We start from the raw sequence: 15,674 nt of genomic DNA, 5'->3' as shown, positions 1-15,674 counted from the left end.
TTAATATTCAGTTGTAGTCGTCTACACACTGTTCTTAGAAAAGCAAAACTTTTAGACTCTCATCCAAGAGTCATTCTCAATCTGCAGATCGAGTCTGGAAACTCAGATATTTATCCTACTCTGTGTAGGCCCTGCCCACTGGGCGGGACCTCTTTACAACTTTCTTCACTGAATTGGATAGAATACACTACATTGCTCTGTTTTTGTTTTTCTATAAAGTGTCCAGATACAATCATCTACAATGGAACACTCCTGGACAAATGTGGGATTAAACAGACTGGAATGGGCATTTAAAGCATTTAATATCAACAAACCACTCATCCATTCTCACACCCGTTCATATAGGACTGCACAAAGACACTGGAGGCAAATAGTGTTGTGCCCAACGACACAGCAGTAATGCACAGACGCCTGTTGCATTTCCATTTTCTTTTATAGAAAAAATGGCAAAACTTTTCTTTCAATACTACTATTAGGTTGTCAAATTATGAAATCTTCAAGCCTGCCCAGCTATTTGCGGGTCTACTCACACTTGTAATCAGACCAAAACAACAGTGTAGAGCTCAATCAGCGCTGCATATTGTGTGTGTTTATTTATTTTACCTGCAATCTCCACATGAGCCTTAGCAAACATTATTTAGTAATTTACCTCTTCTTTCCTCAAATTTGGGCCTATTTACCATTAGTCAATCCACAGACAGGCTTAATCCTTTCTGATTATATATGGTTATATATAAGGTCTACATGGATTATTTAGATCTACCTTCAGGGGGATTTTGTTTTGCAAGATTTATGAACACTCTTTGTATGGCAGATTTCCTACTTGCCTTATTACACTAACGTATGCTGCATAGTGTTGGGCGATATTGAAAAATTAATATCTTCATATTTGTTGACGATAATCAGACGATATTCAGACAATATTCAGACGATATTCAGACAATATTAAGACTATCCATTGGAAATGTGCTCAAAAGTGATTATAGTGTCTTGGTGTCGGGTTCATGTATTCATGTATGTACAAATTGTAAACAAATTAACTACAAACTGTAGATTTTTTTTAATATACATTTTTACCCATTTGTATAAGTTATAAGTTAAGTTAAGTTATTCTGCTCTTTATGCAGCCTTTTAAATCACAAAGTGCTTTACACGGATAAATAGAAATGGATATAAAAATACAAAACTAACAACCTAAAAATGCATGTTTTAACTGCCTCTTAGTTTTAAAACAAGTCTTACACAAGGCTTTTTAAAATATATTTTTTTACAAGCTATTCTCCCTTCACCGACCTCAGTATTCTTGTTACCCTATCAACAGCTAAGCTTTTTTCTAGTAGCAAATGTTCTTCAACAACCATAGTCTGTTGTATAATTTGAATTTCAGGCTGCAGGCCAGAGGTGTATGAATGGGGACAGTGTCATAACAATGTGGCACGAGAGATGGATCAGCAGCAGCAGCAGCTGCAGCAGCAGCAGCAGCAGCAGCAGCAGCAGCAGCAGCTGCAGCAGCAGCAGCAGCAGCAGCAGCAGCAGCAGCAGCAGCAGCAGCAGCTGCAGCAGAAGCAGCAGCAGCAGCAGCAGAAGAAGCAGCAGCAGCAGCAGCTGCAGCAGCAGCAGCAGCAGCTGCAGCAGCAGCAGCAGCAGCAGCAGCAGCAGCAGCAGCAGCAGAAGCAGCAGCAGAAGCAGCAGCAGCAGCAGCAGAAGAAGCAGCAGCAGCAGCAGCTGCAGCAGCAGCAGCAGCAGCTGCAGCAGCAGCAGCAGCAGCAGCAGCAGCAGAAGCAGCAGCAGCAGCAGCAGAAGAAGCAGCAGCAGCAGCAGCTGCAGCAGCAGCAGAAGCAGCAGCAGCAGAAGAAGCAGCAGCAGCAGCAGCAGCAGCAGCAGAAGCAGCAGCAGCAGCAGCTGCAGCAGCAGCAGCAGCAGCAGCTGCAGCAGCTGCAGCAGCAGCAGCAGCAGCTGCAGAAGCAGCAGCAGCAGCAGCAGTAGAAGCAGCAGCAGCAGCAGCAGCAGCAGCAGCAGCAGCTGCAGAAGCAGCAGAAGCAGCAGCAGCTGCAGCAGCAGAAGCAGCAGCAGCTGCAGCAGCAGCAGCAGCAGCAGCTGCAGCAGCTGCAGCAGCAGCAGCAGCAGCTGCAGAAGCAGCAGCAGCAGCAGCAGTAGAAGCTGCAGCAGCAGTAGCAGCAGCAGCAGCTGCAGCAGCAGTAGCAGCAGCTGCTGCAGCAGCAGCAGCTGCTGCTACTGTTGGACTTATGGCATTCTTCAGCCTGCAACGTCACCATAGTCACCTCAAGCCTTATAACTGTACAAACATGACATTCTTATGGATATCTAGGTGTCATAACATTTAAAATAAGTATCTACTTGACACTATATACAAAGCAATCACTAGGGAGGTGTTAGCAGGCAATGCGCTCTCGGAAGCTAAGCACGGCAAGGTCTGGGAGACCGCTGGAACAACAGGTGCCACAGTGGGGCGCTAGAGGAAATGTCCTTGTGTCCTTTGGCAAGACACTTCACCCACATTTCCTAATAGAGCGCCTTGTAGGTGGAAAAGTGCTATATAAATACTCTAATAACTATTAATAATCAATCACGCTAACACCTCCCTAACTTTATCTAAAAAATCCATAATTTAATAAATGCAAGATATAGTTTAATTCTATACTGGGGTTGAAAATGTGTCAAAGGTGGTAATCATTGCACTGTTTTTGAAATTGAGACACTTTTAGGTGCAGATTTTAAGCAGGGAGAAGCGGTGGTTTGAAAGAGGGCATTTCTGTTGAAAAAGAAAGCCAAGTAAGAAATAAAGCCAGTCAAATGCGATGAAAAAGCGGGCAGAGAATAATAGGTCACAATGAGGAGCTGTGAGGCAGAGAACAATGAGGAGGTAAAAGAAAGACAGAGCAGTTTTACGTCATGACTCCTCCCTTAGAACAAGACTAATCCAGTACCTTCGGATTGAAAATTACGTCCGGATGGCGGTCAAAAGGTTGCAATTTCACTGTCCAGATTGAAACATAATTTGCAGGACTTTATTATGTGGTTATGGTGATGCTATAGAAGACACTGAGTCAGTAGGGTGTGAAAAGTCTTGTCTTATTATGAATTCAGCATCTTCTGCACCCATTTTTTCCAATCTTTCTATAAATATTTTTGTTGTCTAATTTCTTTCCAGGTTTGCTTATGTCGGCCATCACCGTCATCATTCTGGTCCTGTTCTTCGCCATCGATAACTTCGTGCTGCAGAAGCGTCCCTGGCTGACCGAGTGCACTCCCATTTACGTTCAGTACTTTGTCAAATTCTTCATCATCGGAGTCACTGTGCTGGTGGTGGCTGTGCCGGAGGGGCTGCCGTTAGCTGTCACTATCTCCCTGGCCTACTCTGTCAAAGTAAGGAACAAAACATTCTCTCATTTATCACCTACTACTACTACTACATTCAGAAATAGGAAACAGCACAGGTACTTTCACATTATATTACTTAAAGTTGTACCAAATGGTTATTCAAGTAAGAGAATATTTGCTGATAATTTTCTTGAAGAACAGAGAAACGCAAAGTTGAAATGCATAATTTTCAGAACAGGTTGTAAACTACTAATAATGATTATAGGTTTCTCTGACAGGAGGCTCTATGTAGATGTCTACATAGAGCCTGGAATGTTCCACAGAATGACGTTGAACTTATCTCTCTTTCATTCATGTATTAGTTTATTCTTTGTTTTAATTGCAAAAATGTACCTAGACAAGCATTTTTAGAGTGAGTGGGATCACCTATCCACTGATCTGGGGTCTCATTTATCTCATAACTTGATCTTGAATTCTGAATAAAAGTGTACGTACAGACAAAAACACAAACTCCCTCAAACTTGCTGACTCTGAGACAAGCAGGTGGTGATCACTTGAGCGGAAAAGTTAAAATTCACACCTTTTGAATATGACGCAGGAAACAAAAATGGCTTTTTTATGATCTAATGATAGCGGATTCCAAAATTACTCCTGAAAGTACCATTGATTCAAAATTTGCCAAAATCCTGGGCTAAAGTCAAATGTGGAGTAATTGTAGCCCATCACTTCTTACACGTGGCTGTGTCTGATGTAAAGTATGTGTTGACCTTGTGTCATCTGATGTCAACAGAAAATGATGAAGGACAACAACCTTGTGCGTCACCTGGATGCATGTGAGACGATGGGGAACGCCACAGCCATTTGCTCCGACAAGACAGGGACTCTAACCACAAACCGCATGACGGTCGTGCAGGTGTACATGGCAGATATGCACTACAAGGAGATCCCAGACCCTGGAGTCCTGCCGCCCAAGTCCCTGGAGCTACTTGTCAATGCCATCTCCCTCAACAGCGCCTACACCACCAAGATACTGGTGAGACTGAGCACTTTGAGTCACATTGTAAACTATTTATATAATGAATTACCATAAATAAACTGCGGCCATTGCTGCCAAAAGCACAAGGCACCAAGTGTGACATTTATCAACAGTTTTATGCAGCGTTGTTTTGCAGAACGCCAAACACAGCTACCGACAACTATCTTAAACCATTTCCCTTTCCCATTACAGGCTTGTGCCCAATCCTAACACGGCACCTTTATATTTACATTTGAACAATTCAATGTATAGTGTGGAGTCATTACCGGTCATCTTTGTTATAGTCAACATTTTAGATCAGTATAGACTATTAACAACTTCTTAATTCATTCTTAATTCATATTATACCCCATTATTGTTATATGCACACAGATCATTGTAAAATGATCATCTTGTTAAAGCACTTGATTTCTACACACTCTTTTTAAGAAGCTTTTCATTATTGACTCATTAACAGTTATTATGTATTTATATGTGTGTGGTAATAATGTCATGCAAACACAAATGCAGTACTAAGTAATCTAATAGGAAGGGACATCAACATCTTTTTTATGTCCCACTCAGCAAGAACCGTTTTGGTTTTGAAAATGGAAGCCAGCCAAGACAATGTGCTTTTCTCTGCAGCCACAGTGAGAGTTATGGAAAGTTGCAGAATGCTCTCAGACTTACATAATTTATAACGCAGTTATAAAGAAAAGTGGTGTAAATTATGATTCAAAGCACAATACATTTACTCTTGGTAGAAAATTGAAAGCTTGATGTGAGACTTGGCCGTTGCATACACATTATAAATTGTTGTTTACTTTGTGGGTGATATGAAAGTCTAATAATGTGATACAATTTAAATGCACACTGCAGTCACAGTACTAACATTTCAAACTCGATACCAATTTTAATACCACAAAAAGAAGAATGTGAATTTGTCAACACCGATAACGCCGAGAGCAGTTAAAACACTGACTGTGGAGGCTCTGCGGATGCTAAACACACTAGTAATTAACTCCCTTTGGAAGCAGAACTTAAACTTCAATCAATCAAACTTTATTTGTATAGTGCTTGACAACAGCAACAGCTGAACCAAAGTACTTTCCATTGTGCATTAAAAGCATTAACAATACAATTACAGTACAATTTACAATTTTGTATTTGTGAACAGATAGGTCTTTATCTTGGCCTTGATACTGATTTCGATACCAAAGACTAACTGGGATCGAATACATTCTTAAACAAAAATAAGGATACTAAAATGATAATAAGTATTAGACAATAGACTGACATTTTTAATACAAACAAATTGTACTTTCTTTATCAAACATTTTGATCTTCTATTTCTTATAAAGCTCAGATACATCCTAAAACTGTTTAAGCAAAGTCACATTTTGTCCTATTTAATGTTTTTGTTGTTTTTCAGTGTTGATACATGCTCAATTAAGTCTCGTTCTCATACTAGTTTTATTCATTAATTAGTATTTGATTTCCGATCTACTCTACTTTGAACACCGCCAAAGTCATGATGGACCGTATTTCCAGGGCGGGGCAAAAGAGTTTTCATATCATGATCTTATTTTCCTCCCCGACTTAATGACTTCAATGTATGTTAAAGCCTCTTAAGCCGAGCTCAGCAAACGCCTGAGATGAGAGTCTCCCACTTCAGACCTTTGCGTCCTTGGCTGCTGCTTTTTATTCATCCAGCGTTCACTCAACTTGTCACCTTCAGAACGCTTGTGTTATTTCGGTCTTATCTGATATGCAGACCGTAGCCGACTGTAATTGAATCCAATCCTTCTGAGTGCTGAAGATGGCCTCCTTGTTTACAGGGAAGAGGCAAGGACCAAATTCTACCAAGCCAATTAGCCCGGGCAACAATCGGTAATAGATAAATAGACTGCACACGGACAGATGGAGTTTTAGCCTTTAATCACCGAACATGCAACCGGCTTAGCTCATATTTCGCTGAATCATTATCATTTTGTCACAATCGAGCAGTTGGTAGAAACCACAACATCTTACATTGACTCTTAATCAGTTTGCGGCACGTTTTGAGCAGTAACTTTCTGCTGATCTGCGACAGCTAATCCTTCCTGTATCACTTATGGCTGACCGAGGCGTTAAGGTCCTTATAGAAACAGCATCAAGAATAAGCCGTCCGGACCAGGAGGATTTCACTTCCTCCCCCTGTGGACATTATTAGTCTGAGGATAGTCGAGGTGTTTATTGAGTCCAAGCGGAAAGGAAAGCATTTTCAGGACCTAAGATAGTGTCGTGCAAGACAGGTGAGGGATATTGACAGAAGTAATATAGAGATTTTAGTGGGGGGTGTATTTTAATTACAATAATCAGAAGATAGTTTTTTTAAATGTGTTAGTTCTACTGACAATAGTGCGAAAAAGTATGGAAATGTCACATGTTGTAAAGATTACAAGATCATTTTTGTTTTTTTATAAACGATGTATTCGATATTCAAATTTGGCATACCTTAAAAACAACATTAACAATAATTTACATAATTCTATACTATATGGCGAAGAGAAACAAGTTGAGTTCAAGCAAACATAGTTATTCATTTTCACTTTTCCCAAGGTCACCCTTTAAAATGAGGTTTTGATCTGAATGGATGTTTTACTTAAATAAAGGTTAATAAAACACAATATTGATTTGATTTAATACAACCAGGCTTTTTTTTATTACCCCCTAAAAATTTTAGTTTTATCTATAGATCAAGTGGGTCGTCATCTACCTCAAGAGGAGAGTGCAGCGTCCCAAAATATAGAACTTCCTTTGCTAGATCAGCCTCTCTACTATGTCAATGAGTCAGTGGAACTCATTCCCAACAGAGATGATCACATGCACTTGTCTAAAAACATTTGTGCACCAGACCTAAAAATGAGTGCGAGTGAACTAGTTATGTAATGATATGCAAATCTCACACTACGATATTTATTGCGATATTGCGGGAGGGCCCACGGTATCATCGACAAGGCCATGATATTAAGGTTTTGCTTACAATAATAAGCATATTTGCCATATTATCTATTCTTATTCATTGTTCGGTGATTCGTTTTCTAAAGTAAAAAATGTACCTGGTTTTAAGAACATGTTCTGTGGATAGCCTGGTGGACCTTGTTATAAAGTATAATTTATAGAAATAAGTATAATTTTTATTGTATTGTAATTTTATAGCTACCACTTTGTTATTCTGTAAAGTACTTTGACTTAAGCCCTACATTGTTTTGTGCTCTACAAACACATATAATACATAAACATATAAAGATTAAATAAAACGGCAGTCAAATTTACATTATAAAACACGTGGATCTCTGTGTATTCTGCAGCTCTGGACCTTGTGCTGTTGCTATGACAATATGACTCTCAGAAAAGTTCCAGTCTGGGCTTTAAACCTCTTTAAGGGCTTTAAGTATTTGTTAGATCCATGAGTACCACACTGTACTTCAGCACTACTGTTGGTCGTCTCCTTTAGCGCTTGTTGTCTTGGCACAAAGTATCATGGGATATGTAGTCATCTTTGATTTTGTATCTATATATACATCTATATCTATTATATTTTATTTATGTTATATTTATATTGAAATGTAGCATCAGACCCTGCAACGAGTTGGCCACTGTCCAGGGTGTACCCCGCCTAAGGCCCGAAGTCACTGGGATAGGCTCCAGTCACCCGCGACCCCGAAAGGGAACAAGCGGTAGAAAATGGATGGATGGAAATGTAGCATCTCTTGCTACAACCCTACAATGCATCTTTCCTTTTGATAAAGACCATAAAGACCATACCATCTATGAAAACGCATATTGTTGCCTTTTATCTAAGTGTAAGTGTGACCGTAGCTGATTGTTGTAAAGCCACACAATATTATCTTTGCAGAATGCTGTGCCACCTCATATGCATTTGTTGTACATTTGTTGAAGCTTTATGCTGAGGGAATTAGGCCCCAGCAGTGGGTCTTTGTACATAATACAATGCAAGTCAGTTTAATCCCTCCATTCATCAAACAGGTTATTTCAAGTACCAAGTGCATGTGGAGTGCAGGTGTATAAACCATAAAGGTTCTGTTCACATTCGTCCTGGTTTAAATTTAGTCCAGATTCAGACTTGATTTGGTCCAAGTATTATCTTTATTTAGTTCCAGGTCCACATTTTTTGGTTGCTCCACAAAATATATAAAAAACATATATAAGTCACATTTTTGGGGAAAGAACAGACGTTTAATCTTGGAATGCAATTTAAATGAACACCGTCAGCTACATGACGCACAGACAAAGAACTGTGGTAAGTGTCTGGTATGTTAACGTAACATATGAACAGTTATTCAGATAACTATAGCATAAAGAACACACTAACAAGTTTACCAAAGCATCAATATTACCCCAAATCACTAAATCCATTGAATTCTTCTTCTCTGAGTCACTCCTAAACAACTCCACAAAACGTAAGTCCAGTACATTTGCTTGAGAGTACCTTACCCATGATCCCTTAGTTTTTAAATAAGCATGAATGGAAAGTTTTACGACGCACGGCACACATACAGTATGATATGCAGGAAACTACGTATGCTTCGGGCTGATTGGCTGTGCACTATGCTTTAATTCTCTTGAAGACGACACCCGTGGCATGACGCTGATGGCCTGTCGCTGTGTTTTTGATGTGAAGACACGCAGCACTTTCAGAATATTTGCATCCATTTCTGAGCTCATCACGCCACACAGCTCAGTCCATGGACACGTATAGGACGCTGTAGTGTGTCCACTGGTGCGTGTCCTAAATGTGAGAGTGAAGCCCCTGCACTGTAAAGCATGAATGCACTGACACCAGACCGGAGCTATAGTAGTGGGCCATTATAAACCCAGAGGCGCCGGGCTGATACGGCTATCAAAGGCTGCCTCTTTGCTTTTGTGTCTTTGTGCTGCGGCCATCAAAGCTTCTATAGCCTTTCTGCATCCCACTGGATTGGCCTCTTATATAAGAACACAGCAGCAGCTCGGGAGTGGCACTGGGCGAGTGGAGGCGAGATTCATCCCATTTGTGTTTGTTTTGCACCATCTGAGCTCAAGTTATTCTATGTTTACGTCTGTTCTGTGTGGAAGATCTGCCACCAGCTCCAATAAGAGGTCTTAACAATGTTTGTCAATCTGCTGTTACATTTATACAAGCTTCATACATGTGTAATTAGGCCTGTCACGATAACACATTTTGAAGTGCAGTATATTACAGAAGCAAATGTAAACGACAATATTGAAAAGTACTTCATGCCACTGACACAATAACCGGATAATCTCGGTAAACGTTTTGTTAAATGTACAATCACTAAAGAAGCTGCAATGGATAAATAGCAGAATGACCCCCTTGTTTGTATCTATAATGAGCAATTGAGTTTAGTTATTCAACCCTCTACCGCTCAAAGTACAAAGAGAATAGACTTATATAAATACAAGTATAATCTATCATCAATTACATTATTTCCCATTGGGCATGAATAAAAGTAATTCTGATTCTGATTATATATTGAAAAATATAACAGTAGTGTGTGGGGACTTTTATGGATGGGCAAGCAGACCTGGGGTGTGCGTCAATATTGAGAGGATAACGTTCAGGCAAAAGTGAAGGAAAAAAGCATACATGTAAAGGTCAGTCTCAAACCCCCCTCTCCCGCGTCAAGGCAACTTCCTATCCAACTGAGCTAAACTATCATGTCTGTTTAAACTGCTGAATGGAATAGTCTCACTTCGCTGATCAATTTATTACACACATTAGCGCTCTATGTTATTAAAATACTGCCCGTATTTCTAACTAACTTCTAATCATTAGACACATGAACAAAGCCATAGCTACAAACAAAATTATAGTTTTTAAGTCCCTTGTTGTAACTTGGAGCTGCTGTTGCTTCTCTTCTCCTCTGCACATGCTCAGTTAGGGCAAAACATCCTTGATTCCCACACATGTTTCTTCAGCGTGGTTTGAGCACAGATCCATGGGTTTGAGGCTGTGTGCTCCTCAGAGCATGTGCAGAGCTCTAAAAGAAGCTGCTCTCCGCTCTGGTTCTTAAAGCTCATATTAGAGAGCGGAGCATGAACGAGCCTCTGAACACGGCCACAGACTGAACAGCTGTGGGAGAAGAAGAATCAAGCTTCCTGCAGTACAGCTCAGCGGCCTGTAGTGGCGGTGATATAAAGGGTATTTACTAGAAGCTTTATTTATATGATTTATTCATATGGCTTTGCGTACTGTCACTATACTTTGTATTTTAGAGTCATTATAGTCCAGAAAATGATTACGATGATCAAAATGCAATTCCAATTATTTTTCATTGTTGACTAGTCACGATTAGTAAATTAATTGTTGCAGCCCTTAGATGACATGCAGTCCTAACGCCCTCTGCTGGCGTTTTGTGTGGACACATTTCATGCCATCTGTTCATTAATTAGAGATTTTTCTGGTTGTGTGATTTTCCGTAGAGCTGTCGATCTGAACAGCAAATATATCATATACAATCTAAAAAGCTGTTTTCAAGCAGCCACAGAGACAATGCATGGTTGACTTGTTAGTGCGCATCGACATTAAACATTTTACACAAATCAAACTACTTAACCTAATGTTTTTTATGCAAGACTTTTCACCAGTTCCCATTGAAATAAATGGTATTCCCGCTTAACAAAAAATGCTAATTGCAACGGGTAAGTCAAAGTCAGAAAGAAAGGTCATCCCCTACAGTGTCCAAATGTAGTTTAGAAATACTTAACATTGCATTGGAATCGTAAACTATATACAAAAACATATCTAAAATCAGATAATATTGCGAATCAATTTAAAGCTCATGGCACAGAGTTTAATCTGTTTGGTGGTAATTATAGTTGGAGATATTTCTGAGCGGACTATTGTTGTGGCCTATATTTGGCTCAGGCTTACAGTGCTTTTGTCATCTGGAAGCTGCATGCTCGTGTGCACAGTGTGAAGAAGAGAGAGGAGATGTCTTCCAGGCCCACTGCCCGGCATCAGAAAAGAGTTCTAATCCAGAAAAAAAAGGCACAGTGTCTTTAGTTCAGGCATGTAGATTTTTAAATGAGGTGGAAATTGAAGTGATTCATTGTATTAAAATAACACAGCTTTGATGTTTCAGTAGCACAAGATAATGAGTTCTTCAATTTCCCTCACGCGCGACACAAAGGATGTGATGTCTTTACTAAAATTGTTTCATGTGGATTTTGAATGACCAGGCCAATTTACATCCACGGTCCATAAAAACACGACGAGGTTCTTTAGATTGCACAATAACGCCAAATAATGGGCGTGATAGGATTTTGTACAAGTCGCAGTTGAATAATAGAGAGGAAATGTGATTTTCAAAGAGGTTGCATCAGGCGGAAGACAAATGAGCGCTATATGTGCAATGAAATGCTTATTAAAGAACAAAGTCATTTTTCAGGCGGGCGATTCAATTACAGAATTAAAATGTGAAGGTCGTCTATTGAAGTTTATGCATAATACAGCTTCAGCTTTCAGGAAAGACATTACCTTAAGAGCCAAGCAAACCACTTAAAGAGAACTTATTGTGGGATCTGGCCTTGATTCAAACCGGAGACTGGAATGAAAAATAATACCAACGTGCCAGATTTGATAAAGCTTTCCAAGAACCACTCAAAGTACCTATACAAACGAAGCAATTACAAGTCACACATACATTGCAAAGAAAACTGGCATTTTTCAACGTTGGCTTTGTGAAGGGAAGAGATTCAACTTGTTTTGTTTATATTGTCACTGCTAAAACTTGGAGGCATCGTCAACATATTCAAATAATGTGTTTTATAATAGCTTTCAATTGTGTTTAGTTATTGTAGGGAAACCAGTGATTGCAGTGAAGTAACGTTTAATGTTTCGGCATTTTGATTGGATCTTTTGAATGTTTGGACCAAATTAGTCAAGTGGTCTGAATTTTAACAATGTTTTGAGAGAGGTTTTTGACAACAACACAACAACAACTACTTATTGCCTGCTGCAATAGTTTCGAAAGTAATAAAGCAGAGCTCTACTTTCCACAGCAATGTTTAATGCTTTTGTGTCCGTGGGCAAGACTGTGAATGAGACGCAGCATGTGAGTGTAGAAAAGGGCTTTGAAATTCATCACATTTTAATCACGATAGAGATTTCAAATTGTCGGTCAACGGTCAACTTGTGTCTTTTTAATTGAGAGGTTCAAATCCTGACAGTAAAAGCAGAAATGTTTGGAGCAGAGATCAGACTTTGGAGGAAGACATTTGAGTGTTTTTTGTCTTACATGGCAATAATTCAAAGTCTGTCTTTGTTTTACGATTCATTAAAGTACTGTATTGAAACTTTCAAAGTGTTTTCACATGTTTTTAATAAGACAAGCTAAATTGAGTGGAAAAAAGTAATTCAAGGGGGCAAAAGGGGGATAGTTTATTTTTGCCCATCATTAGTGTGAAGTGAAAGGTGTGCTGTGTTTTGAGTGGTCAGTCGACTGTATAATGGGGCTCTAGTAATGCACGATTCACATGTCCATCGATACGATATTTCACAAAATGTCCTGATACTGTTGACAAGGACAATTTATTGACTTTGGCATTTCACAAAATGAAAACCATAATTGTTAATAAACTCTGAGTCATAAAATAAGACACATGAAAGTAAAAGTATGAAAGTAGTGAAAGTATTGACACTGAATGACTCTCAGTAAAAGTATTGAATGAATGAGTATTGATACTGTATCCCGTTTCCAAAATGAATAAAGCACTTGTCACTTCTAATAAATACAATGGTTTTAAGTGGTCATTTATACTTTGACAGAATGGGTGCTTAGAGGCTCAGTGCTGCCCTTTGCGGTCCGGCCAGTATTGACATGGAAATCAACTGAAATCAGGCAACAATAAAACCTCATTAATATGCATGACATCATCAGAATATCAAATACTGTGTACTGGTATACCAGTAGCAACTCTGAGTATCATGATATTTAGGTGAACTGATGTCCCCCCCACATCTAGGCCCTTAAGTATATTGATTTATGTAAAATATCCAATATTCATATGAACAACAAGTCAACAATGCACCGATTCCCTGGGCGGACCAAAAAAACTGCTTTTTAGTCTGTGAGGGAGGAACTTATTTTCTCTTGAGGTCGGCAGCCCTGTGTTAACTAATAACCAGAGGGAAGATAAGTTGGAATGCCGGCGCCTAGACGTGCTTCCAGAATAAGGTGAATAAAGCAACTATTTACAATTAGAGCTGGGTTGAAATAATCGATTTTCCGTTTTTTAATCGATTCGCAAATTAATGACGATTATCGATTCGTACGTCCAAAGATCGATTTAAAAAAAAAAAAAAAAAATTTAGATTAAAATTATTTTCTACATTTCCCTCAGTGAACTTCAATCTACCTTAATTCAGGACTCCTGGATTATCTTTCTTGAAGGTAGATTGACCCTTCCCCTTTTCATCAGTCTTCCATCAGTAACTACCAATACTTGTAAGATTTGCTGTTTAATATTGATATAATACTAGTTTTAATATGTTGCTTCTCTACACAGTCATGAAGTGAAGGAAACGGTTCAAATACATTTTTCATTTTTAATAACAGTAACCCCCGGATCGAATCGAAATCGGATCGAATCGGAAATCAGATCAAAATCGGAGCGAATCGGATGGGATCTGAGAAATCGGAAAAAATCTATTTTGAAACGTAAAAATCGGAATCGAATCGATTCTTGAAATTTGAATCGAAACCCAGCTCTATTTACAATGATGCACAAGGTTTCAGGAAGATCAAAGATACTGACAAAAGAGGATGTTAAAAAAGTGAAAAGTTCAAATTTCCAAGCTAAACTTCGAACTCTCATTATACTCGGCTGTTTTGTGCTAATCAATCTCCGACTCTCTCTAAACTCTTGCAGCTGATTAACAATCTGCCTGTCACACTTCAAAGCACGCCCCAGTTCCAATCGTCCCTGCCATATTTGGACTGCTGCGTGTCTGTGATGAAACAATTTGCAATTCTTCTTCTTCAAAAAAAAAGAAAGATAAACGCGAGGCCTGAAAAGCAGCAGGGAGCTGATGGTGAAAATAGCAACACAAAGAACCATTTGCTACTTAATTGCTCATTTATTTCCTGTTTTTGGTACAGAGACTTGAGCGATAGTATTAAAAAATATGATGAATTACTGCATTACATTAGGATTTTTGTTGCTTATTTCCAAAAGTTGAGATGGCAGGGATTGTACAGTGACTAATGTTTGTTGTCTACTGCCATAACAAAACCAATCTGAATTCTTAGTCTTTACTGTATATGTAATTGATTATACGTTGATAGGTCGATGGACGATATTGACAAAAACAGATGATTTCTATGACAATATTCAGATGATATTATGGCAATGTATAAAATGTGCCTGTAAATGTCTTAGTTGAGGTTGGATGAGCATTGATGGACTGTAAAATGAACCACAAAATATTGCATAGTACTATTATTTAGAAGATTCCAATGCAGCAAAAATTGTGATATAATATATTTTTCTATGAATTTCACACCTCGTACAACATAAAATACATTATAATGCTTTCTAAGCAGGTTTCGACACGTCAACACAAGTCATCAATTCATAGTAATATCAAAGTCCTTTTAATCTATTCATAATTACCAAAAATGTGTCATGATCTACATATTTGCAATTGTTGCCAAGCTTTTAAACAAAGCGAGAATATTCACTAATACAAAACTGTCCTATTCAAAAGACAGGAGGCCCATTTGGTGATGTCTTGATCACCGGAGGAGTGTTTCTGTGCCTCAGATCCAGCTCCAGGCCTTGGCCCAGTTGGCTTCTGCATTGCCCACTGAACAATTACATGAGGAACGTGGTATGGGAGGAGCTGGCATGAAATCGAGAGAAACAAGGAGTGTGTTGGACTTTAAACAAGTTATGGGATTCAGTACGTATTATTAGACTAATGTATGAATTATTTATTGTGTTTTACTGGCCTTACACACATTAAACAAATCATTATTGAATTGTGGAAACTAATATGTGCAGGAAAATGTATTAAAATTACTATAAAAGCTTGAAAAATAAAGAAACAAAAAAATAGAAGAAAATGGAATAAGTATTATATTGTGAAGTACAGCCTGTCCATAATGAGGGATTAGGGAGTGCCGCAGGTGGAGCAGGAAGTGTGGGTGCCAGTGCTCCCTGTGGCATATGTCGTCGCCTGCAGGAGCACCCAAGGGCCCAGGGAGAGGGCAGCTGCTCCCTCTAACACGCCAGGACACGGGCACGG

General features: G+C 39.1%; 1 protein-coding gene across 2 annotated transcripts in view; it reads left to right on the top strand.

The window, feature by feature from the left end:
• The window catches only part of atp2b2 (ATPase plasma membrane Ca2+ transporting 2), a 102,659-nt gene that overhangs the window by 54,347 nt on the left and 32,638 nt on the right, over positions 1-15,674 (top strand). For both annotated transcript variants that reach the window (XM_072452675.1, XM_072452674.1), the window contains 2 exons: positions 3,173-3,387; positions 4,133-4,375. In XM_072452675.1, coding sequence (XP_072308776.1) covers positions 3,173-3,387; positions 4,133-4,375 — 458 coding nt within the window. The remainder of the gene's footprint in view (positions 1-3,172; positions 3,388-4,132; positions 4,376-15,674) is intronic.

Source organism: Eucyclogobius newberryi, unplaced genomic scaffold, assembly GCF_026437365.1.
Source record: "Eucyclogobius newberryi isolate DKJ021-1_F unplaced genomic scaffold, fEucNew1.0.hap1 SCAF_19, whole genome shotgun sequence".
Lineage (NCBI taxonomy): Eukaryota > Metazoa > Chordata > Actinopteri > Gobiiformes > Gobiidae > Eucyclogobius > Eucyclogobius newberryi.
This window is presented reverse-complemented; position numbering and strand designations above follow the sequence as displayed.